This window comes from Mus musculus, chromosome 1, assembly GCF_000001635.26.
Source record: "Mus musculus strain C57BL/6J chromosome 1, GRCm38.p6 C57BL/6J".
Classification (NCBI taxonomy): Eukaryota; Metazoa; Chordata; class Mammalia; order Rodentia; family Muridae; genus Mus; species Mus musculus.
Genome location: NC_000067.6, coordinates 59639045 through 59665739, shown reverse-complemented (window position 1 = coordinate 59665739; position 26695 = coordinate 59639045). Strand labels below are relative to the sequence as shown.

Genomic DNA, 26695 nt, shown 5'->3' with positions numbered 1-26695 from the left:
ATCTTCCTAGCCCACACACAGTAGTGCTTTTTGCTTTTTGGGGTTTTTTGTTTTGTTTTGTTTTTTGTAGTTGTTGTTGGTTTTTTTACTTACTTAATTTATTTCTATTTATATGTCCTTTAAGTGTTTGCCATGTGTGTTTTGGGTCCCCAAGTGAGGTAGAAGAGGGTATCTGGTTCCCTGGAGCTGGAGTTAGAATTAGTTGTGAGAGAATTGAACTCTGGTATTATGCATAAGCCCAAGTTCTCTTAACCGCCAAGCTGTCTCTCTAGGCTCCTTTGTGCATTGAATGTCACTGCTATATTACACTCCAGTCTGTTTTTACTGCAAGATGGTTATACAGAGAGGTCTGCCTTTTGAAGTATGTTAAAGTGGTTATGTAGGCCTTTTTGGTGTTTTTCCCTTGAGACAGATTCTTTTACTGTAGCCCACACTGGTACAGTCTTCCTCCCTCAGCCTCCCTAGTATTGAGATTACTTGATGAGGATCCTTCCAGTATAGGACTTGCTTTAAAGCCAAATGATACTTGTTTATAGTCCTTTTTTGTTAGGATTGCTTTTGGATTGATTAATAAGTAGACTGCTAGATCTTAGGTTGAACAAGTATGCTGCTCGTTTTTTGTTTATTTTTTGTTTTTCATGAAACAAGTGTGAATAAAGCTTGTATTTGTGTACTGGGTAAGAGAAAATGTAGAAAGAAAACATTTTATGTTTCATTAGTTAGCCTGTGTTACAGAACCAGTTACAAATGGGGGAATAATGGTTCTGTGGTTCTGTTTTGTTTTGCTTTGGGTTCGTTTTTTTGTTTGTTTGTTTTTTTGTTTTTTTTTTTTTTTTGTTTTTTTCCTGTGTCACCCTGCCTATTTTGGAACCTGTCCTTTAGACCAGGTTAGCCTTAAACTCAGTTCCACCTGCTTCTGGCTTTCAAGTCCTTCCATCAAAGGCTGCACTACCTCACGTGGTGAAATAATGTTTTGTTTTGCTGAGCAAATTTAAGTTTTCCTTGTGAGGGAGGGAAAGTAGATACTGTGTAAGTGATTAACAATGTCTGTCATATCTCCAAATTAGTTTGATTATGCTTTTGGATACAAACAAAACAGTTTGTTCTAGCCTTTATAGAGATATTATAGTCTAGGCCCAAAACAGTATTTTTATACAACTAGCAGCAGATTTTCCCTGTAATTTTTAGTTCTTGATAAGCTGTGGTATTTAGTGTCAAGTCACAGTTCAGGGTTATATTGTAATGTGATGTATCTTGATGTAATGAACTATCTTGAGTGTTTGACTTAAACTTTGAAGTGAGTTATATATGATTGGTTCTATTCCAGATATTTGGTTCTGTTTCATTCAATTTGATCCATTGCCCACCAAGCTAGCTTGCCCAGACAGTTTTTACATTTTAATAATAGACTGAAGAATTAGAATTGCTTGATTTTATTTTGTTGGGCTTTCTTCATTAGGAAATAAAATGGAATTAATTGATGTCTATATATTTTTTTTAAAGTTTAAATGCATTTTTAGTGAATAATGAATATTTTTATGAAATGTTAAATGTGTACATAACGTACCTCATGTGTTCATCTCTTATTTTTGAAATCCACAAAATCCATTTTTTTGTTGTTGGTTTTTTTTTTTTTTTTTTTTTTTTGTTTTTTCGAGACAGGGTTTCTCTGTATAGCCCTGGCTGTCCTGGAACTCACTCTGTAGACCAGGCTGGCCTTGAACTCAGAAATCCACCTGCCTCTGCCTTCCAAGTGCTTGGATTAAAGGCATGTGTGCCACCACGCCCAGCCCATGTTATTTTTAAGCCAATCTCAGGCATTCACATATAAATAGAGCTTTAAATTTTCTTTTTGAAATGGTAATAGAATTACAATTTTCCATTTCTTCCTTCCAAACCCTCCCTTTTACTCTTTAAAATTCGTAGCCTCTTTTTCTATGTTATGTGTGTGCATGTGGATTCCTAAGTACATAAGTACAACTTGCACAGTCTGTGTAATGTTACTTGTGTGTATGTTTTCAGGGCTGACAACTTGGCATTGGATAGCAAGTTGGTATGTTCTTTACTGGGGAAGACTATGTTCCCTTGGCATTCCTTAGTAGTTCACTTGAGCACTACACCCTCTCTTATCTACATTACCATTTTCATTGTGCTCACCCTTGTTCAGGTCTTGTTTAAGCAGCCATGAATATGTGGCTTCTGACAGTTCTAGGAGACACAATCCACACTCTCACAGCAAATCTTGCAAAGGGCTTTCTTTCTTTCTTCTTTCTTTCTTTCTTTCTTTCTTTCTTTCTTTCTTTCTTCCTTTCTCTCTCTCTCTCTCTCTCTCTCTCTCTCTCTCTCTCTCTTTCTTTCTTTCTTTCTTTCTTTCTTTCAATATACCCACAATACTGTGTCCTGCTTACTTCTCTTCCCCTCCCCTCCCCTCCCCTCCCCTCCCCTCCCCTCCCCTCCTCTCCTCTCTCTCTCACTCTCTCTCTCTCTCTTGGTGAGGGGCAGGGTCTCACATTGTAGCCTTAGCTGGCCTAGCAGGGCTAGCTTCAAATTACAGAAATCAGCCTGAATGATGGGATTAAAGGCCTGGCTAAGAAAAGGTTCATGACTGCACTAAGGCTGTTGCACAAGTGGTAGAGATGTTTATTCTTATAGTGGCTCAGTGATTATAGAGAATAAGATGGACTTCAGAGCCACTGAAAATTGTCACAACGATGAATGGCTAAGGAGAAAATATAAGAAAGAGAAGCCAGAGATAATCTAAACAAATAATGTTTGTTATAGTCAGATGAGTCAATATGGTAATTGTTATAGTTGTGAATCCAGGATGAGTTAGTTTTTTTGTTTGTTTGTTTGATTGCTGTTGTGACTGCTAGCTTAGTGCTGGGAGTTGAGCTCAGAACTCTTTGTACATCAAAAGTATTTTGCCCCTGCGATATGTAGTTAGTCCTGTAGTTTGTTTTGATTTTGGTTTTCAGAAAAAGGAATTAAGGCTAACAGAAATTAGAAATAATGCCTTTAGTTGTAGATACTTACATGGCCAAGGGTCATCAACTATAGATATTCAGGCCCTTTTGGATAAAAGTGTGTGAACTCTGAAATTATTAGGTTGGAGAGGATGATTTTATTATTTGTATTGGTATTTGTGTCTGTCCTGTTTTGCTTTTTGTTACTTTTATAACACACTGACCAAACCAAACACAGTTCATCATTGAGGGGTAGCAGAGGTCTTGGAGGAATGGAAAGCTGCTTACTGGCTTTGTCTCCATGGTTTACTCAGCTTGCTTTTTTTTTTTTTTTTCATATTGGATTCACATATTTAATTTGCCATATTTAGAAGTTAAAATGTGCCTCTGAAAATGTTTCTTAAAAGAGGTTCTTGGCTATATTTATTTATTTATTTATTTATTTATTAGATGTTTTCTTTATTTACATTTCAAATGCTATCCCGAAAGTTCCCTATACCGCCCCCCCCCCCCCACCCACTCTCACTTCTTGGCCCTGGCGTTCCCCTGTACTGGGGCATATAAAATTTGCAAGACCTAGGGGCCTTTCTTCCCAATGATGGCCGACTAGGCCATCTTCTGCTACATATGCAGCTAGAGACACGAGCTCTGGGGGTACTGGTTAGTTCATAATGTTGTTCCACCTATAGGGTTGCAGACCCCTTCAGCTCCTTGGGTACTTTCTCTAGCTCCTCCATTGGGGGCCCTGTGTTCCATCCTATAGATGACTGTGAACATCCACTTTTGTTCAGCTTGCTTTCTTATATAAAGCCAGGACAACTTCCTCAAGGATGGCATTGCCCACAATGGGCTGGGATCTCCTGAATCAAGAAAATGACCCCATACACTTGCCCACAGGCCATGCTGATGGAGGCCGTTCTTCAGTTGAGGGTCCCTCTTCCCAGGGCACTCCAGTTTGTGTCAAATTGGCAGAAGATTAACCAGCACAGTATCTGTTTTAGTTAGGGTTTTACTGCTGTGAACAAATACCATGACCAAGGCAACTTTTTTTCTTTTTAGATTTATTTATTTATTATATGTAAGTACACTGTAGCTGTCTTCAGACACTCCAGAAGAGGGCATCAGATCTCATTACGGGTGGTTGTGAGTCACCATGTGGTTGGTGGGATTTGAACTTCAGACCTTCGGAAGAGCAGTCGGGTGCTCTTACCCACTGAGCCATCTCACCAGCCCCCAACTTTTTCTTCTTTTAAAGATTTATTTATGTGAGTACACAGTTACACCAGAAGAGGGCATCAGGTTCCATTACAGGTGGTTGTGAGCCACCATGTGGCTGCTGTGAATTGAACTCAGGACCTGTGGAAGAGCAGTCAGTGTTCTTAACCTCTGAGCCATCTTTCCAGCCCGACCGGGCAACTCTTATAAGGACAACATTTAATTGGGGGTAGCTTACAGATTCAGAGGTTCAGTCCATTATCATCAAGGCAGGAACACAAGAACATGGTGGCATCCAGGCAGGCATGGTACAGAAGGAGCTGAGAGTTCTACATCTTCATCTGAAGGCTAGTAGCAGCTTACTTACTTCCAGGCAGCTATGAAGTGGTTCTGATAGCCCATACCCACAGTGACACATTTACTCCAACCAGGCCCAACAGGGCCACACCTTCTAATAGTGCCACTCCCTGGGCTGAGCATATGCAAAACCATCATAGTATCTAAGAAGTAGTTGCCCAGGAGGCAAGGAAGAAAAGCAGAGAATTGCAGGCCAGCATTTTTTTTTTTAAGATTTATTATATATGTAAGTACACTATAGCTGTCTTCAGACACCCCAGAAGAGGACTTCAGATCTCATTACAGATGGTTGTGAGCCACCATGTGGTTGCTGGGAATTGAACTCAGGATCTCTGGAAGAGCAGTTGTGCTCTTAACCTCTGAGCCATCTCTCCAGCCCGCAGGCCAGCATTTAAAGAAACTGAATGAGAAGTCAATGAGTATTGGAAGGCTGAGATGGAGAAATTTGAGTGTTCTTTGGGTTTAGCAGTAAGCAGTCCAGCTGGAACTGTGAGGGCAGTGTTGAATGGAATGTTGATGCATACCCCAGATTACAGCTAGTAGAGAGTAAAGTTCTCATAGCAAATACTGACTTGTGAAGTTTTGACAATAATGGAAAAATAAGGATAACAGCAGAGAAGTGAGGTAAAGAAGGTAAATAATTTCCATGCAGGGTATGTATGAGTTGCAAGTAGAAGAATTAAAGGAAGATGGTGGTTGGGAGAGGGCTCTGGCTCTGAGAAGGCATTTCAGTATTAGACTTAAGTTGACCTGTAGGCAGATTTTGGGAAAGGCTTTACCTTTATTTCAGCTAAAGGAAACTGGGGCCATAAAGGGCTGAAGATGGAAGGCTGATAGACAGACATATTTGCGGTGTGGTGGTTCAAATGAGAGTGGCCCCGATAGGCTCACATATTTAAATATTTGGTCCCCAGTTGTTGACTCTTTGGGAATGATTAGGAGATGGCCCTTTTGGAGGAGTGTGCTACTCAGGGTGGATTTGAGGTTTCAAAAATTTAGGCAGGCAGTGATGGCATACACCTTTGATCCCAGCACTTGGGAGGCAAAGGCAGGCGGATTTCTGAGTTTGAGGCCAGCCTGGTCTACAGAGTGAGTTCCAGGACAGTTAGGGCTACGCAGAGAAACCCTTTCTCGAAACAAAACAAAACAAAAAACAAAAAATCTAGCCATTCCCAGTACATACACTTCTGCCTCCTACATGTGGTTTGAGATGATGTTCTTGCCACTTTTTGCCCTACCATCAGTTTTATGAATTGCCTTTCTTTTATTAGCAGCCTTTGTTGTGGTGTTTTATCAGAGCAGTAGAACAGTATCTTAAAATGAGAGACGAGCTGGGCGTGGTGGCGCATGCCTTTAATCCCAGCACTTGGGAGGCAGAGGCAGGTGGATTTCTGAGTTCGAGGCCAGTCTGGTCTACAAAGTGACTTCCAGGACAGCCAGGGCTATACAGAGAAACCCTGTCTCGAAAAAACAAAAAACAAACAAAAAGATGAGAGACATTAGCAAATAGTGAACAGATTTTTTGGGTTTCAGAAAGGAATGGTGAGAGAAAAATGAAAATGGGGTTAGTGATTGAAATGTTGAGGGGGTTGTGTTTAGACCTTAAGGTATCAGAAACCATTTATGCTGTTTGCAAAAAGGATCTATAAAAGGATCCAAGACGGGCTGGTGAGATGGCTCAGTGGGTTAGGGTTAGCAGCTAGCACCCGACTGCTGTTCCGAAGGTCAGGAGTTCAAATCCCAGCAACCACATGGTGGCTCACAACCATCCGTAACGGGATCTGACTGGAGTGTCTGAGGACAGCTACAGTGTACTTACATATAATAAATAAATAAATAAATAAATAAATCTTAAAAAAAAGAAAAAGGATCCAAGAAAGCTGTGCTTCAGAAAGAAGTTTCTGAAGTACTATGGATGATTGATTAGAGGACAGGGAAGTTTTTGCTTCTAAATGTCCTGTAAAGCTCCCCTAACCTAGGAAACGTGTATGGTGGTATATTGCTGCTAGGGAAAGGAGCAGGTATCTTTTTGTGTGCTAACTTAAACAAAACTTCTCACTTTCTCTTCCTTCAAAGGAAAGAGAGGTTTGATTGCTTTTTTTTTTTTTTTTTTTTTTTTTTTTTTTAAGATTTATTTATTGGTTATATGTAAGTACACTGTAGCTGTCTTCAGACACTCCAGAAGAGGGAGTCAGATCTCGTTACAGATGGTTGTGAGCCACCATGTGGTTGCTGGGATTTGAACTCCGGACCTTCAGAAGAGCAGTCGGGTGCTCTTACCCACTGAGCCATCTCACCAGCCCTTGATTGCTTTTTATTGTCCTTCATTACAGAGGATAACCTTTGCTCTCTAGATACTTCCAGGAAGAAGCAACTCTTGACTATAAATTCATAGAAATGTGGCAAGACAATGTTTGAAGATAGTCTTCTAGTTATCATATGAAGTACTGTCCAACTAAAGAAGGTTACTTTTGCCTGCTGCCACAATACTCAGCAAACATTAAAAGCACTGCAAAATGAAAATCAGGAATACTGTTTGATGCTATCTTTTCTGTCATCTGGGCCCTGGACTGAATCTTGTAGTAGAAAGTTTCTTGGACCTTAGTATGCTTACTCACTTGCTTCTCTCCTCCCACACCTAATAACATATAAAGGAATGAGTTTCATTTTCTTACTTTTACAGTATACATCTTTATATTTGCTTCCTCTCCAGACACACTGCTCTCTCCCCTGTCCCTGGTCCTTTTTCTTCTTCTCCATATAGTTCCTCTCTGCTTTCATAATACATATACTCTGTTATCCTCTCTTGTTATTCTTCCACTTTAGATCTTTCTCACCCTTTTTTTTTAGATCCCTTCATACATATAAATGTGAATTTCAATCTAGATTATACATTTGAGAGAAAACATTATTAACCCATTGATTGTTTTTTTTTAAATAAATACTAGATAGTGATTGCCTAGTTGGCAAAGATTTCTCCTGTTCTGTAGGCTCTTTCACTGTATTGATAGTTTTCTTTTCTGTGCAGAAACTTTAATTTCATGCAGTACGATTTGTCAGTTCTTGGGATTATTTCCTGTGCTATTAGAATTGTGTTTTGTACATTTCTAAATGATAAGAGAATTTTAGTAGTTTCAATTTCAGTTTAGTGACATGTGCTGTATAATTATTTTTTTGTTGTTCTTTTGTTTTAAAACAGGGTTTTTCCGTGTAATAGTCAGGCCTGGTAGTTGTTTTGTAGACCAGCTCCCAAACTCAAAGAGATCCACCTCCTTCTGCCTCCCAGTGCTGAGATAAAAGGCATCCACTGTCATACATGCCCAGTGTGTTAATTCTTTTTTTTTTTTTCCTTGAGACAGGGTTTCTCTGTATAGCCCTGGCTGTCCTGGAACTCACTTTGTAGACCAGGCTGGCCTCAAACTCAGAAATCCGCCTGCCGCTGCCTCTGGAGTGCTGGAATTAAAGGCGTGCACCACCATGCCCGGCTATTGTGTTAATTCTTAATGAGTGTAGATTAGCTTCTTTTTCTACAGGGTTTTCATTTTGTATCCCTGGCTGGTCTAGAGCTCTTATGTAGACCAGGATAGCTGCAATAACACAGGAATTCACTGCCTGGCTGGCTTAACTTGGGGGGGGGGCACTTTTAATCTTTACTATATGAGGAATTACAAGAACAATAAATTAAGTCATATGTTGAACCAAAATTTCCTTTATATAAAGTATTAAAATACAATTGCATTTCTAAAATGAAATCATAGGTATATAGTTGTAGTCATTAAGTAAACTAAATTAAACGCCATATATTGAAGACAAACATCAATGGGGCAAATTTATGAATGAAGACATGCCTGAACTTCCTTGTTTCATCGAGCAGCAAACCTCCCTCCCCTTTTTTTAATTTTTTTTTTTTTAAAGTATTCACCATTGCTCTCTTCAGACACACCAGAAGAGGGCATCAGATCCCATTGCAGATGGTTGTGAGCCACCATGTGGTTGCTGGGGATTGAACTTGGGACCTCTGGAAGAGCAGTCAGTGCTCTTAAACCACTGAGCCAAATCGCTCCAGCCCAAAACCACCAATCTTTTAGTCCTTTTCTTGTACATTATTCTGTATCCACATTCTCTGCATCTGATTGGATCCCTGGACTTTATTTCATTTTTGATGTGCCACTCTCCAAAAATAATACTTCACGGGCTGCAGCTTTAGTGGTTGGACATCTTTCTGGCTGTCCACTGTTAGTGCCTCTGCAGCGTGAAGAAGTGTCGCTTCTCTGTTTGATTAACTTTTTGAGTTAGTATGCATAACAGAAACATTTAAATGTGATGGTTGAACTAAAGTTCTTTGGGGGCTACTTTTATCCACTGTTAGTGACATTTTCCAGGACACTGTTCCAGTAAACATGACTAATGAGGTGCTTTATGCTGACTTAGTCTGTTAATATCAGTAGATTGCAATACTCATTTATTTGAAATGAGTTTGTAAGTCTCTTTCCTTATCTTCCCATGAATCTCCTTTTTCTTTTTCTTACTCCATCACTCCTAGATTCCAGTCCAGTGTCCTCCAACCCCAATTTATTGTCATTGCTTTCAGTCAGACCTTGTTACCTCGTAAATTTGGATGAAAATACTTCAGATAGTCTAAAATTATAGTTGATATAAAACTGATTTTTTAAAAAAAGATTTATTTATTTTATGTATATCTGCATGTACACTTGCGTGCCAGAAGAGGACATCAGAACATATTATAGATGTTTGTGAGCCACCATGTGGTTGCTGGGAATATAACTCTGCAAGAGCAGCTGGTGCTCTTAAGAGCTGAGCCATCTCTCCAGCCTTAAAACTGATTTCTTTAGACTCCAAGTATTTTGTCCTTTCTAAATAGCCTTTGTTTGTGATGTATTTACACGTCTTGGTACAACTAATAGTCTCAAGATAGGCTGTGAGAACAAACTCTTGGATTCAGAATGTTTTGCTAAGGACTCTAGGAGGATGAACTCGGGATTAAGAAGAATTGATTGTAGGGCAAGAACTTCCAAGTTGCTGGGCAGTGGTGGCACAAGCCTTTAATCCCAGCACCTGGGAGGCAGAGGCAGGTGGATTTCTGAGTTTGAGGTCAACCTGGTCTACAGAGTGAGTTCCAGGACAGCCAGGGCTACACAGAGAAACCCTATCTCGAAAAAAAACAAAAAAACAAAACAAAAAGCCACAACAACAAAAAGGATTTTCAAGTTGCTCCTCTTGACAGTCACCTTGTAACTTGTTAGAAACAAATTCCCAGTGTAGGGGCTCATCAGTTTTTCTTAAGTCTTTCAGGTGACTAACACATAGTTAAGTTTTAGATTCTTACTGTAGGATGTGATGATTTAAAAAAATCCAAAACATACACACACTCACACACACATACACACCCCCTGCCCCTCTCCCTCTTCCCCTCCCTCTCCCCCCCTCCCTCTTTATCCACCTGCCTCTACCTCAAGTGCTGGGATTAAAGGCACACACCATCACCGCTTGATCTAACTTTCTTGTTCTTTAGTGAATGGGGAGTTTGAATAATAAATGCGTAGTGGAGAAATAAATGCTCTCTGATGCAGAGTCTGTTACCTGGGGGAACGTAATGGGTGTTCATAAGTAATATAGTATTTAGGAATCTTAAATCTGGAAATTTCTTTCAGGAGGCAAAACCTTCAACTGAGGACTTAGGCGATAAGAAGGAAGGAGAATACATTAAACTCAAAGTTATTGGACAGGTAAGTTTTATTATTTTTCTGCTTTGACATTCATCCAGTATGTGAACACATAGGAAAAATATTAGGTAAGACAAGTTATTTAAAAATTGCATTTTCACTTACTGTACATAAAATCTGTTGGAATAAAGGAGGCCAATACTGTTTGTTTTCAAGACAGGGTCTTACTATGTAGCCCTTTCTTGGTCTTGAACTCACTTTGGTAGACTAGGTTAACTATAGAGATCCACCTGCTTCCTCTAAGTGCTGGAATTAAAACAAGTGCCACACCAGAAATGTTATTTCTTTTTTAAAGGTCAGAATTAGTGAAATACACGCTTATTATCAAAATATGAGACTTTTCCACATTCTTTCAACTATGAGATTAGTGCTGCCACTCTGAGAATTTTATTTATACATTTTCTTGATCATTGAGAATTTTTTTTGGTGGGGGTCTGCTTAGTGTGTATGTGGGCTAGAAGTAGAAGTTAGTGGTAATAGTTGTGGGAATTGAACCTAGGGTCTGGCACTTGGCCAGGTAAGTGTTCTGCCACTGAATCTTATCCCCAGCCATCCTTTTATTACTCTGAGTGTGGTGTGTGTGCGTGCATTGTACATGCTCAGTTGCATGTGCTTACACTCACATAGTGGGAGTCAGAGAGAAGGCTATTTTTATTTTATTTTTAAAATTTTATGTGTATGGATGTTTGGCTGCATTTATGTTGGTAGCACCTGCGTGCCTGGTATTCATGGGTGTTTGTGAGTTGCCAGTTGCTGGGAAATCAAACCAGGGTCCTCTGAAAGAGAAGCCGGTGGTCTAAAACCCTGACTTATTTGTCCAGCTGCTGACACTACTATTATTACCATCATTATCATTATTATTTTGAGACAAGTTCTCACTGTATAAGCCCTGTCTGGCGTGGAACTCACTCAGTAGACCAGGCTGGCCTTGACCTCATAGATCTGCCTGCTTTTGTTTGTTTCTTGAGTGCTGGGATTAAAAGGAAATTTTGCAGGATATTTGATCACACTGTGAACCCCAAGATTGTATTATTTACTGGAAAAATCTCTTTTTTAGTTGTACTGTGGCTCAGCCTTGGCACACATCTTTAATCCAGGAATTTTCTGCTTGAATATTGTAAACAGTATTAAATAAAATCAAACATAGGCCAAGAAAGGAGCAAGCAACCAATTAACAGGAAGAAAACATAGGATTATTAAACACCAGAGAGAGTAAGAGGGAGACAAGAGGATGGATAGGGAGATGCACAGGAAGTAGAAGGGAAGGATATTCAGTTTGAAGATTGAGACAATGAGGCAGGGGGATTACTGGTGGAATGTTGGCTAAGGAAGAAGGTCAGCTGGGTGCTTTCTCTGCCTCTCTGAGCAGCAGTCTTACCCCAACATCTGGCTCCTGAGTAAAAACATGAATGAAAACAATTGGCACCCCAATGCCTGGCACAATCACACAGGCAAAGAAATCATGCCAGCTGTGGACAAACTGAGAAGTCATTAGAATTAGTAACACCTAGGAAATCTTCAAGGAGGAAGTTAAGTAGTGTTAAAAGGAAAAAAATCTTTCCCACATTAAAGATGGGAAATATCGATACAGGACATTAGGATCCTGTATAGTGTTACTTTAGATGGTTTGAAAATAGAAGTAGAAAATGGAAAGATAAATGACTTGAGATTGACATAATACTAATTATCATTACTATCAGTCTGGTAACTTACATTTTATCCTTAATAGCCATAGTAGGTTTTTGTGCCAAATATAAAAAAACGGTTTGATAATTGTGCCAAATATGAACAGTGGATTGATAAGATACAAGCCTTAGAAAGACTTAAAGATGAAAATAAGAAAAGTACTCAGACACAGACAGAAGAATTTAGACAAGATCTTACCATAACACCACATCGTGAAACTGGAGGGGTGGCCCAAGGTTGTTAGAAAACCAACTTTAGTTTATCCAGTTATTGTACATGATAGGCATTCCCCCCTCCTGCCCCTTCCTAAACTGGTCCTCTGTTACAGTGGTGAACATGATAGAAAGAGGAAGTGAGGGCCATAGAACAATGAAATGGGGCAAGTATTAATATTTCCCAAGATCAGTTGCTAGGTGAAGGTCCATATGCTGAGTTGCAAAGGCAGCTTGAATTTGATGATTATAAAACATTGGCACTTTGTCATTTAGTAGCTTTAAATGCTTGGAACAAGGTTGAAGAATCAGGAGAGAGATCTGAGTCATTTACTAAAATTATACAAGGCCCAAACGAAGCCTTCAATGACTTTTTGAAAAGATTGACTTCAGCTGTAAATAGAATAGTATCAGAAGTTAGACAAATATTAATTGAATTTTTGGTTTTTGAAAATGCCAATTCAGGATGCAAAAGGGTGATTAGGCCTTTAAGGGCAAAATCTGCACCAGTAGATGAATAGATTAGAATATGGCTGATATTGGATCTCATATTTATGATGGTACTCTGATAGAAGTAGTAATTTCTAAAAGTTTTAAGAAAAATCAAAATGTTAGATTCTTTAATTGTGATAAGCAAGGTCATTTGAAAAGGGATTGTAGGCAAGGCATTCCTAGAAACAATGTTTTTTTCTAGAGATAATCCAAAAAGAAGGCTCAGCCTTCTGGAGCATGCAGAAGATGTGTCAAAGGCTGGTGTTGGACTAATGAATGCAGAACAAGAGACAGGCAAGGTAACGCTTTGCGATTGGGAATGCCCTGGGGGGCCTCCCTTAGGCCCGGATAGCAAATTTGATTCTGTCATTCCATGACAGTGCTGGAGAAACTCCTCCACATACACGTTAAAGGATTTAATGCCTGTTGTTGAAAACAGTACCACTCTGAGCTGGAGAGATGGCTCAGAAGTTAAGAGCATTGGCTGCTCTTCCAGAGGTCCTTGGTTCAATGTCCAGCACCTACATGGCAGTATGGCATTTTATAACTATCTGTAACTCCAGTTCCAGTGAGTCTGGCACCCTCTTACCAGCATACATGCAGAAGAAACATCAGTGCACATAAAAATAAACTCGTGTGTGTGTGTGTGTGTGTGTGTGTGTGTGTGTGTGTGTGTGTGTGTGTGTGTGTGTGTGTGTGTGTGTGAAACACTGCTCTGAATGTAATCAAGGACAGAACAGCTAGTAGATAAAACAAAACTCAGGAGAGACTAGAAGCAAGTGTTTTGGCAAACTGCTATAAATGGATCAGTGACCAAAGCTAAAAATACAAATAAAGGGCGTTGAAATTGAAGGTTTAGTTGACACAGGAACAGATGTAACAATAATTTCACCAATTCTTGGCATTCAGATTGGCCTCTTTAGGAGATAAATATTCAGCTTCTAGGGATTGGAACTTTATTTCAGTTGAAGCAAAGTGCAAGATGGGTGAAGTGTACAGAGCCAATAGAAAAATTTCAGCCATATGTGGCTAATACAGCCATGAATTTATGGGGATATGATTTGTTGCAACAATGGAAAACACAGATTAATATTCCTCTAATCTCAGAAACAAACTGTAAAAGAATTATTCTGAGAAAAATATTAAAAGGTATTATCAGGCTGGAGAGATAACTCTGGTTAAGAGCACTGACTGCTCTCCCAGAGGTCCTGTTTTCATTTCCCAGCAACCACATGGTGGCTCATAACCATCTATTGTGTGTAGTTCCTACTACCCTACTTTAAGCTCTGGGAAGGCTGTACTAACAGTCCCTGCCCAGAGAATATTGGATCCAGGGATGACAGCACATACATGTAGCTTAGTTTCAGCCTGCCTTATTAGCTCAATTGCTGGGTGCTTCTAATCTCTCATGGTTAGCATGCCCTTCCTAACACTCTTAGCTCAGCACTTCTTAATCTGCCCTTACTTTAGTGATCCTGGTTATCTCTCCTTGTTCAACAACCCAAAAGTGCGCTCAGCCTAGTTGAATTTCTAATCTCCCACCAGGGGAAGCAGCCTATGGCCACTCGGCACAAGATCTCACATGGCTGGTTACCTTTTCTCCCTCTTCTTCCTTCATCTCTTAGCCTGCCTGTGTGATTCTGGAAGTCCCGCCTCTTTCTTTCTGCCCAGCAATTGGCCTCCTAGCTTCTTTATTGATCAGTTAAGAATCAATCAGGGAACAGGACCTTAGCATCAGAATCACCCCCACAGTTATCTAAAGTGTGATCTGATGCCCTCTTCTGGCATCAGATGGAGCACACTAAGATATAAAATACATTACAGTCATAGACCATTCAGGTTGTACATAAAAAGGACTTAACAGTTGTTGGCCTTTCAAAGGTATTAATCGTCCTGCCTTTAAAGTGGTTAATTGACGAACATGTGTGGGTGGAACAATGGCTCTTGGCTTCAGAAAAATTACAGGCTCTAGAACAGCAGTACAAGAGCAGCTAAATGCTCAAATTATTGAAAAATCAGCCAGCCAGTCCTTGGAATTCTTTTTTTTTTTTTTTTGGTCATTAAAAAGAAATATGGAAAATGGACAATGTTAACAGATTTAAGAGCCACACAATCCTACAGGACAAACAGTTACAGAAAAATCTAATCTCACTTTAAAGGATATGCTTAATATACAGAAAGGGGTAATAAAGACTTATAGAGGGCTGGTGAGATGGCTCAGTGGCTAAGAGCACCCGACTGCTCTTCCGAAGGTCCAGAGTTCAAATCCCAGCAACCACATGGTGGCTCACAACCATCTGTAACAAGATCTGACTCCCTCTTCTGGTGTGTCTGAAGACAGCTACTGTGTACTTACATATAATAATAAATAAATCTTTAAAAAAAAAACTTATAGAGATAGATTACACAGTGCTTTATTAACTTTTTAAAATACCAATGAGAAAAGAACAACAGCTGTGGAGAGACATTGAAAAGTAGAAAAAAATTGCCTGTATATTTTAAAGATGTATTGACCTCAGAGGGAAACCTGGATATGTAGGTTGTGGAAGAGGTTTTGTTTTTGTTTCCACAGGAGAAGAAAAGCTATGGATACCATCAAGATTGATAAAGATTAGATTTGAATAGGAGAGATCTCCTGAATAAGAAGAGGCTATAGTTCAGTTCATCAGACAGCTTGGTCCTTTAGTCCAAACTCACAAATGCCTTTCATTTGATCAGGCATGAAAAAGTAAAAATAAGAAATAATATTTTTGACTGGTAATTTACCAAAGACACAATTGCCTTACTGGCATGAAATGCTTTTGAGTTTTCTTCTTAAATAAAATGGATATTTTTGTTGTTTGGTATTAAAAACACAGTTAAGAGACTTAAGATATTTTAAGAAATTCAAAGGATTACTAGAGTTCTAATTTGTTTTCTAAATCTCGAAGAGTTGGACTGATTTGGAGCTGAGATAAAATAGTAACCCATGCTTTTAATCCCATCTCAGACAGGCAGATCTCTGAGTTAGTTGTGTTTTAAATTCTAGAGTTACAGTGAACAAGGTGGTGGTACACACTTTTAATCCCACCACTCAGGGACAAAACTCAGATACAGCTCCTAATTGATATGATTACGCACTAGAGAAATCACATACCATATTTACAGATTATTATAAAAACCCCTACAGGGTTTTAATAATAATAAATAAAAATAAAAAATAAATAATAAAATGATAATAAAATGGCAGCTAATTTCCAATGGGGACAGGAATAAAGAGTAGCTTTTGTGACTGCCGGTAAGCTCATCTCTATGTATGCAACCCTGACCAATACTGAACCAGATGGGACTCTTTATAAAGCAAAAAGGAGCCCACCAACATTTGCCTGTTGGCTTCTATTGCAAACACTTTCCATATACAGAGAATACTCTTTCTTAGAGAAACAAATTTGGATCTTTTATGAGGCCTGGAGAACCTTATACTCAGTCATTGCCAACTACCTTATGGTCATATAATCATGGATTGGATCCATTCAAAGGCAGAGCTCTTCACAAGCAAGCCTACCCATGAAAGGAAAGGTATTGACAGTGGAACTGGTACCTGACTGAATTCCTTCACAATCAGAATGTGGTAGCAAAGGGGCACTGAGGAAATAGCTCAATTGCCTATAATCCCTATACCTAAACCCCTCCCGCCCCAAAGAGGCACCTATTGAAGTGTGGGGACTGAGGGAATGGTCACAACATTTGGCTAAGTCATGGTTTACTGATGATTTATCAGCCATTGATGGAATAGAAACTGATGGAAAGTGACAGCCTATAGACTCGGGATGGAATGGCCAATACTGAGGAAGGAACCACAAAATCAGCATAGCACTATTAGCTATAAGACAAACAACCAGGAAAGCAAAAGGGAAATCTCTGTTTTCTCCAATTCAGTTTCTCCTGTACCATTGTGTGTGCAATGGAAAACCACCAACTGGCAGATAAATGGCAAAGACACCTGGTCATAGGAGGTGTGAATGAACATGGCAAAATCTAGCAAAACTTAGCAAAGACATCAAATTTTATGTAGCTCACAAAGGCAAGACAGACAAAATGGCCTGAAAATAATGAAATAGTGGACAAATTGGTATCATGTTTAATTAAGACTAGAATATTAACATTTGCCAAGGAATAAATTTAGAATAAGTCAGCAAGAATGATAGATTATACATATAATGCAAAAACTTGGAAGTTTACCCCTAACACTAAAAACTAAGGGGTAATGGAGAACCAAATTAAACCAGGACAATACTATGAGAATACCTATTACAAGAGATCCATAGCCAGTTGATGATTCACATCTCTCAGAACTTGGGAGACACACACCCTTAATGCTAACACTTGGGAGGAAGAGGCAGGCACATAAGAATTACAGTGATGTAAATTTAAAAGCTACTTGCAAAAGGCAGGTTGAAATTCAAAGTGAATGTCTTTTGTGATCTAAAAATAAATACATTTAAATGTTGAGTATATAATACTTTTTCTGTTGCCAAAAACATTTTTCTCTAGGAAAGATATAACCTACCAAAAAGGGAACCCCTTAGAGTTAGGGTTGGGGCAGGGTTTTGTTTTTAATCTTTCCAGGAGAATAAAAGCATCCAACTAAGGAATCTGGAGACCACTGGACACGTGAAACATTTGAAGAAAAAGGACAGATCATTAAGAGACTATGTCCCAAGTAAAAGAGTGAATTGGCTACATGGTATTATTGCTCGATGGTCTGAAACCCTGGCTCAAGAGTTGGCACCTGGGGCTGGAGAGATGGCTCAGCGGTTAAGAGCACTGACTGCTCTTCCAGAGGTCCTGAGTTCAATTCCCAGCAACCACATGGTGGCTCACAACCATCCGTAACAAGATCTGGCACCCTCTTCTGGAGTGTCTAAAGACAGCTACAGTGTACTTACATATAATAAATAAATCTTTAAAAAAAAAAAAAAGTTGGCACCTGTATTTCTTCTGCCTTTGGGTTGACTGGTGTGTTCTACCTAGCCAGGATTGCCACTAAGCTGACAAATACCACTCAAAGATCATCTTCTGACTACAAACTGCTCAGGACATTCGAAATGCTGAGTTCATATGAGACTGACACAAACATTTTATAGAACTTTGAACTATTAAAATTCTTAATCCTATTACTGCCAAATAACAACCAAGCTGTACATTGTGGAAAGCTTGGCAGAAATAGCTTCATTATTGTAGATAGGTTTACTCTACTAGAGTTAAAACCTTTATTTAGATAAAAGGAAGGAAATGTTGCAGGATATTTGATCACACTATGAACTCTGAGATTATGTTATTTACTGGACAAAACCTATTTTTAGTTGTGGTGTGGCTCAGCCTTAGCACACACCTTTAATTCAATAACTTTCTGCGTGAATATTGTAAACAGTATTAATAGAGTCAAACATAGGCTGTGAGATGAGCAAGTATCCAGTTGATAGGAAGTTAACATAGAATTTTTAAGGAAGGAAAAAAAAACCAAACCAGAGAGGGAGTCAGAAGAATGGATAGGGAGATGCACAGGAAGTAGGAGGGAGGGACATTCAGGGGATTGCTGGTGGGATGTTGGCTGGGAAAGAAGGTCAGCTGAGTTCTGTCTCTGTGTCTTGAGTCTCTGAGCCAGCAGGCTTTCCCCCTCAGCACCTGGCTCCTGAGTCTTTATTGGTAAAATCAATGATTGAGATTTTGTTAAAAACAAAACCAGGCAGGTGCTGTATCTCGCAATTTTTTTTTTTTTAAAGAAAAAGCTGTGTGTCTGTGTGTCTGCATTTGAGTGCAGGTGTACAGGGAAGCCAGAGGTATCAGATCTCCCAGAAGTATCGGATCCCCTAGAGTTGGAATTACAGGTAGTTGTGAGGTACCAGACAATCTCCGGTACTGTGCAAGATATGTGCTCTTAATCAGTGAGCTGTTTCTCTACCCCATCCATTTTAGGATGGGCCTTCCTTAAACCTTTCTGGAGACAATCTCTGAAACTGCGGTCCAAGGTGCTTGTTCTAGAGGACTCTAGAAGGCAGGGGAACTAAGCCTTCTGAGTACATTTATATTTTTTCTTTGGAAAATGTGTTTAGAGCTGTTATCCTATTTTAAAAGTTGGATTTTTACTTTTAAGTTACTTAAAAAAATATATGCTGGGTAGTAAATCTTTTTTGTTTTTTAAGATTTATTTATTATATGTAAGTACACTGTAGCTGTCTTCAGACACACCAGAAGAGGGCATCCGATTTCATTACAGATAGTTGTGAGCCACCATATGGTTGCTGGGAATTGAACTCAGGACCTCTGGAAGAGCTGTCAGTGCTCTTAACTGCTGAGTCATCTCTCCACCCCCAGTAAATCTTTTCTAGATATGTGATTAGCAAATACTTCCTCTTAGCTTTGGTTTATGTTTTCAGTTTTGCCTGAGTTTACTGGCAGCACTTGGGAGGCAGAGGCAGGCAGATCTCTTTGAGTTTCAGACCAGCGTGGACTACAGAGTGGCTTCCAGAACATCAAAGGCTAAACAGAAACCTTTTGAAAAACAAAACAAAAAAGAAACTTGTCTAATCCAGGGTTGCAAAGATTTATACCTGTGATTTCTTCTAAGGGTTTTATAGTTTAGTTCTTACGTTTACGTCTTTTATTATTATTTTTGTATGAGTGTTTTCCTAGGCTATTAGTTTAAAAAGACTGAGCCTTATAGGTCAGGTCTGTAATTCCAGCTACTTGAGGTTAAGTTAGAAGGATCTCAGTTTCAAAGCCTGCCTAGGATGAAGTCTCAACATGGCTGCCTAAAGAAGACTGGAATGAGGATGATGCCAAGGCATTCTAACATGGAAGGGGGAACTCTCATGGGGCCCAACATTTCACAAAAAAAAAAATATAGGCAAATAAATAATTCTGAGAGTGGGAGAAATAGTCTTTTCCAGGGAAGAACTCACCTCCCCTCAGCTGGTTATCCAATACCAAGTGGCCAGTCCCAAAATCATATAAATATAAGCAGCATTATATAGGCTGAGCAGATTCTATTCATATGTTTAGGACTATATGTGTGTGCATGTTTATAGCAGTGATTAAAGAAAAGTGAGAGGCCATAAATTTGAGAGTAAGAGGAGGTGTACAGGATGGTTGGATGGAAGAAAGGGAAAAGTGATGTAATTATATTAAATTTCAAGAAATTAAAAAAATAAAGTGACTAGGAATATAAGCTCAGGGGTGGAATAGTTACCTAGCATATAGGTCTGGCTTCAACCTACCAATAGCACAAAGGTTCCTTTTTATATTAAACTGTCTTGGCAGAGATAGCAAAAATCAACTATAGATATGAGTTTTTTTTATTCCATTGATCTATATTTTTTTCTTTTTTCTTTTTCTTTTTTTAGACAGGATCTCTCTGTATAACTTTTGCTTCCCTAGAATTCTTTGTAGGCCAGGCAGATCTGAACTCAGAGATCTAATTGCCTTTGCCTCCCAGTGCTGGGTTTAAAGGTGAGCACCACCACGTCTAGCTTGGAATTGTATTGCATTAGGCATGCTGTAAATATTTTCTTTTATCTAGTCATGAAATTATAATCATGACTATATTAAATATGCTAACATTTGTGAATACGGTATTTAATTGGTGTTGAAATTTTATGATAATGCAAATGCTAGTACTTTTGTTTCTGATTATTTGTTTGGCAGTTTGGATAGAGGAAAAGTATCTGTAGTTAAATAGCTTGTTTCAGCAGAGAGGATGCTGGGGATGGAGTCTAAGACAAGTACTCCACTCCGCAGCTTTAGCCCAAACCTGAATCACCAAAGGTTTTATTTATTGTAGAGAAACCAGCTTCAATGAGTCACTTCATGCTAGAAAAAGGTTTTCTATGTTATTTTAAAGTTTATATTTTTCTTCTAGGTTTGACCACCTTCAGGGACACTTTAGTTGGTATGAATGGGAGAGTATGTTTTGTTTTAGTTGCTTTTGAGGGTTTCTGATGGTTCACTTTTATTTTATTTTATTTTATTTTATTTTATTTTATTTTTGTTTTTGTTTTTTTTGAGATAGGGTTTCTCTGTGTAGCCCTGGATGTCCTGGAACTCACTCTGTAGACCAGGTTGACCTCGAAATCAGAAATCCACCTGCCTCTGCCTCCTGAGTGCTGGGATTAAAGGCGTGTGCCACCACTGCTCACTGTGATGGTTCTTTTTTATTTTACAGTATTTTGATGGATATGCTGTCATAAAGGAATGCATTCTTTGATAGACAAATTTATATTAATAATTTTGATACCAAAACATCTGTTTTACGAATTTTTTTAATGGGTTGCCTAAAAAGTTACTTGGAAGTTGATTAGATTGCTGTACTGAAACTAGTTAGGAATGCTAAAAAGAATATTTTGGTGGAAAACTTTAATTGACAAGGCAAAATTAAATAATTTGGTTCAAGTTAACTAAGTAGTGTAGATAAACAATGTTTCTTTTATCTCCTTAGGATAGCAGTGAGATACATTTCAAAGTGAAAATGACAACACATCTCAAGAAACTCAAAGAATCATACTGTCAAAGACAGGTTTGTATATTGTGACATTAAATACAGTGCTTTGCCAAAAGACATTCTGTTTTCACCATTAGGAACTCAAGGAAATGCCTAATGTTATCCTTTTCCTCTTGTGACCCATTTCAGAATTTGAATTAGTAGAACATAGAAATAATTTAAAAGTAACTCATTTTTACTGACTGCTCAGATGAATATTTTTGTCTGGATGGTTTATATGTGGTATACAACAGTGAAGCAAGCCTTTTAGGTGATTACAGTGGAGTTGCCCTGTTCTAACCATGAGCTTTAGGCCACATTTCAAATTTAAATCTATAATTAATATATTTTCTTGGGGCTGGAAATATGGCTCAGCTCTGGCTGCTCTTCCAAGGGACCTGGGTTGAATTCCCAACAACCACTTGGTAGCTCACAGCCATCTGCAAATCCAGTTTTAGAGTATCTGACGGCCTCCTGTGGGCACTGCACACACATGGTACACAGACACACAGGCAGGCAAAACGCACAAAAATAAAAAAACAAACAAACAAACAAAAAAAACCCAAGTATTCTTTATACATAATATAGATTGCGGCATTATGTATCATGTTTTCAAACATACTTCAAGATAATTTCTAGGAATTAACTCCTTTAAAATTATCTGTTGTCTACATTCACATATTTTATACTCATAAATAATTAATAAAAATTGGATAAAATGTTCCAGATTATCTTCAGCTACATGAAATATTCCAGGACTGCCAGGGCTACATACACAAATATATATGTATATGTGTATATATGCATATATGTATGTATGTGTGTGTGTGTACATACATACATACATGGAGAGAGTAAAATTGGATGTAAGAATATAATTTATGCTGGGTTTGGTGGGATACACCTGTAATCCCAACACTGTTCAAGAGGTCAAGGTTATCTTCTACTCAGTAAGAAATTTGAGGCCAACCTGAGTTGTATGAAATCCTGGAAATCCTGCCTCATAAAACTAAAAGCAAGTTAAAAAAACAATACATAGAGATAACCAAGGTTGAATTGTTTGTTTTGAGACAGAGTCTCTCTACATAGCCCTAGCTGTCCTGGAACTCACTATGTCGACCAAGCTAGCCTGGAACTCAAGAGATCCTTTTACCCTTGCCTCCTGGGTGCTGGGTATCATCACACTTGGTATATTTTAATTTCTTTGTGGTTTTGTTTCAGGTACAGTGTTTAAACCCCACAGATAAAAGTTTTAGTTTTATTGTTGTTGTTGTTTTAATTAGATTTTACTCATGGTGTTTTACCTGCCTGTATGTCTGTGCATTATGTCCATAATGCCCTCAGATGCTGGAAGTAGGCATTGGATTTCCCTCAGGACTGGGATTAAGATAGCTGCCATGTGAGTGCTGGGAATTGAACCTGAGTCCTCTGAAAGAACAGCCAATCCTCTTAACCACTGAGCTATTTCTTTAGCCCTTAAATAGATCATTCTTGATTCATACTTCCTTGTAAAGTTACTTTCTTTTAAAGAATCATCTCCCCTTTAGCTGTCATATTAAAATGGTTAACAAATATAAACATCTTTGGTAGCATTTAGACTTAACCTGGTATGTGTGTGTGCATACACACATATTACTGTGCCTTAACTAGCTATCTCTTTTGCATTACCAAATTCTTTGAATTTAATGTTTAAAACCAGTTTTGCTTGTATAGTTAGAAGCTAGAAAGCATATTCAGGTCCTTATTTTCTTTTATGCTAGCTCAGACATAAGGAGAAAATGAACACAGAGGTGGTTGAGAAAATAGGCTTATCAATTATTTTGAGCTGAAATTCTTAGCTTATCTTCAGGCCTCACGTTCCCTAGTTGTAAAATGAAGATGTGGAGATAACCAACCTTCAGTATCTCTGCAAAGAACATCATGACTGTCTATAAAGTAGCACTTGGAACATGAGATTTCCTAAAGCCTTTCATGTTTCCTGCTGTTTCTTTTTCTTTTATGGTTTTATCATAGTTACTAATAACCTAAGATTTTTATACAAACTTTCTTTTTCCTTTTTTTAGGGAGTTCCAATGAATTCACTCAGGTTTCTCTTTGAAGGTCAGAGAATTGCTGATAATCATACTCCGAAAGAAGTAAGTATGAAAAAGTTTGAGGGCTGGAGAGATGGTTCAGCAGTTAAGAGCACTGACTGCTCTTCTGGAGGTTCAATTCCCAGCAACCACATGGTGGCTTATAACCATATATAATGGAGTCTGATGCACTCTCCTGGGTGTGTGTCTGAAGACAGCTACAGTGTACTCATATAAATAAAAATAAAGAAAAAGAAAAAGTTTGAAATAAGATTTTGGATAAAACTGGTCGGGTTTATAGCTCAGGGGTAAAGCGTGTGCTTAGTATGTATATCTCCAGAGTTTGATCTCTAGCACCAGAAAAGAGGTTAAAAAACAAAACAAAACAGTTTTTAGAATTTATATTTAAATAATTTATTAATGTGTATGAGCATCTGAATGCACACATGGGGTCCATAAGGGTCATGATGCCACCACAGTTACTCTTTCCATTTGAATTAACCAATGACCTGGAAAGAGTTCTTGAAAATGGGTGGCTGTCTAGGTGGTAGTGGTGGTACTCACTTTTAATCCCAGTACTCTGGAGGCAAAGGTAGGCTAATGTCTTGAGTTGGAGGCCATCCTAGTGTACAGAATGAGTTCCACGACAGCCAGGGTTACCCAGAATATGTGTGGCTATCCTTCAGATATTGGCCATTTTGAGTCCCTTCAACTTGGTACCTGACTTGTTCTTGACTTTTCTTCACATTTTAAAAAGATTTTATTTTGAAATATTTTTTAGCTTCCAGAGAAGTTACAAGTACAGAATTTAAAAAAAAAAAGAAAATGTTCTTTACCTAATTTCTTTGTTTAATCTCTGTGTTGGTGTGCCTGTGTTCCTCTTGCTTCTTCCCAGACCATTTAGGATTAAGCATTAATGACTTCATGTTTTATGTTTTAATGTCCCCCTTTCTCCCCTTCCCTTTGTTTAAACTGGAACTATTAAACAACAGCAGATAACTAGATACATCTTCTGTGTTAGAAGGTCACTATTAAAACACAAATTAGGAAGCTGGACACATGCCTTTAATTCCAGCATTCCAGAGGCAGGTAAATCTCTCTGTAAATTTGAGGCTACAGAATGAGTTCTAAAAAAGCAAGGGTTACATAGAGAACCCCCCTCTCTTTTTTGGGGGGTGGGTGGGTTGGTTTTTGTTTTTTCGAGACAGGGTTTCTCTGGATAGCCCCAGCTATCCTGGAACTCACTCTGTAGACCAGGCTGGCCTGGAACTCAAGAAATCCACCTGCCTCTGCCTCCCAAGTGCCAGGATTAAAGGCGTGCGCCACCACTGCCGGGCCCGAGAAACCCTTCTCAAGATAAAAAATAACAAACCACAAATTAGATGCCAGAGGGAATTATAGATGACAAAATAAACCACTTAGGAATGGATCCTCAGGGCAGCATTTATCCAACTAAAATCCTTGTTTTTAATTTTTATTTCTATTAAATGAGAGTATTAGTTACATCTAAAAATGTGTTTTAGAAAATATGCCATTGAACTATTAAACTTAAATCTCCCTTTTCCCTCTTTCCCTCCCTTTCCTCCCCTATTTCCCCCTCTTTTACTCCCCTTTTCCTTTTCCCTCTCCTCATTTCCCCTTCTCTTTTCTTTCTCCCCCTCCTTCCCCTTCCCCTCTCTTCCCTCCCATTCTTCCCTTCCCTCTCCTCTCCCTACCCCTCCTTCCTCCCCCATTTCCTTCCCCTCTAGTCTGTGCTAGATCAATCTCTTGACCTTGTACATGCTGTGCAAATCCTATTTTTTGTTTGCTTGGATTTGTTTGTTGTTGTTTCTCTTAAGTTTTTTTGAGACGGGGGTCTCACTATGTATCCTGGGCTGTTCTGAAACTCACAATGTAAACAGGGTGCCTCAAACTCACAGAAATCTATCTGCCTGCCTTTGGCTTTTGAGCACTGGGATTAAGCCACACACCACCAGTCTTTCTCCAGTTTTTTGAGACAATCTCATTTAGCCAAGGCTGGTTTGGAACTAACTGAAGATGGCCTTGAATTCCTTATTCTCTTACTTAACTGCCTAGGTGTTAGCATTACAGAGCAACACTTTTCAACTTTAGAGGCTTATTAATTATAGATGACATGTTTCTTCTTGTACCTTAAAATAGTGGCCACTAATTGCAGCCAATATAAAAATAATGCATTTTTCTTTTCTTCCAGCTGGGAATGGAGGAAGAAGATGTGATTGAAGTTTATCAGGAACAAACGGGGGGTCACTCGACGGTTTAGATAATTCTTTTTATTTTTTATTTTTCCTTTCCCTCAATCCTTTTTTATTTTTAAAAATAGTTCTTTTGTAATGTGGTGTTCAAAATGAAAATTGAATACTGGCACTCCATCTCTTAGAACATATGAATTCTAGTGTTCAATATTCATTATTGGTTGTTTTTGTTGTGCTGATTTTTGGTGATCAGACCTCAGCTCCCTTAATACTGCCCTTTTTCCTTTAAGAGATTTCATGTGTGCACAGAGAGGCCACCCTTTTCAGGACTGTGCATTTTCAGGTTTGTGATGATAAAAAGATCGACCAATGGGAGCTTTCCTATGACCTTTCAATTGGCTCTGAAGTTCCAGCATGTGGTTGCTTCACTCCTGGACTGTGATTTTCAGTGGGAGATGGAAATTTTTCAGAGAACTGAACTGTGGAAAATGACCTTTCCTCAGCTTGAAGCTACTTTTAAAATCTGCGGGTCTGGACCAAAAGAAGAACATCATGTTTGTAGTCAAGATGACAGATACAGTGAGAGCAACAGCTAACTCCAAAGGTGGCTTCACTGGAGAGAAAGAAAGTGTCTTGAGCAAGACAGTATTGTCAGAAGATCCCAGGAAAGTTCTAATGTTCATCAGCAGTTATTAATAAAGTTACTCATACAGAAGTGTACGCAACAGACACTGCTTTTGATTCTGTTTGTACTTTTTGGCCTGGGACATGGGTTTTCAAGGGACATCGTCTGTACCAGCTTCATTAAAATAAACAATATTTGTAAAAACATTACTGAAGCTCCTTTTATTTTAGCCATGTAGGGAGAAAAGTGGAAATGCCCCAGATAGGATTTTCTTGCATGAGTATTTCTTTAGTACTATACAGTAATGACTTTAATGGCTTTGAAGCATTAAAGTTTCTAGAATGTTTTCTGAATCAAGAATTTAGTTATAGTCACAATGCCTTTTTAAAAACTCACTGTTGGGGTTGGTGAGATGGCTCAGCGGGTAAAGAGCACTGACCGCTCTTCCAAAGGTCCTGAGTTCAAATCTCAGCAACCACATGGTGGCTCACAACCACCCATAATGAGATCTGACACCCTCTTCTGGTGCGTCTGAAGTCAGCTACAGTGTACTTATATATAATAATAAATCCTTAAAAAACAAAACAAAACAATACTC

The 26695-nt window shown here is 38.7% G+C and overlaps 1 protein-coding gene across 1 annotated transcript in view; it reads left to right on the top strand.

Annotated features, from left to right (window-relative positions):
- Sumo1 (small ubiquitin-like modifier 1) overlaps nt 1–26306 on the top strand; it is a 31401-nt gene extending 5095 nt beyond the window's left edge. Inside the window, exons 2-5 of the mRNA NM_009460.2 lie at nt 10208–10282; nt 21146–21223; nt 23251–23322; nt 25472–26306. Of these exons, the coding sequence (NP_033486.1) occupies nt 10208–10282; nt 21146–21223; nt 23251–23322; nt 25472–25540 (294 nt within the window). The 3' untranslated portion in view covers nt 25541–26306. The remainder of the gene's footprint in view (nt 1–10207; nt 10283–21145; nt 21224–23250; nt 23323–25471) is intronic.
- The last annotated feature ends 389 nt before the right edge of the window (nt 26307–26695 follow it).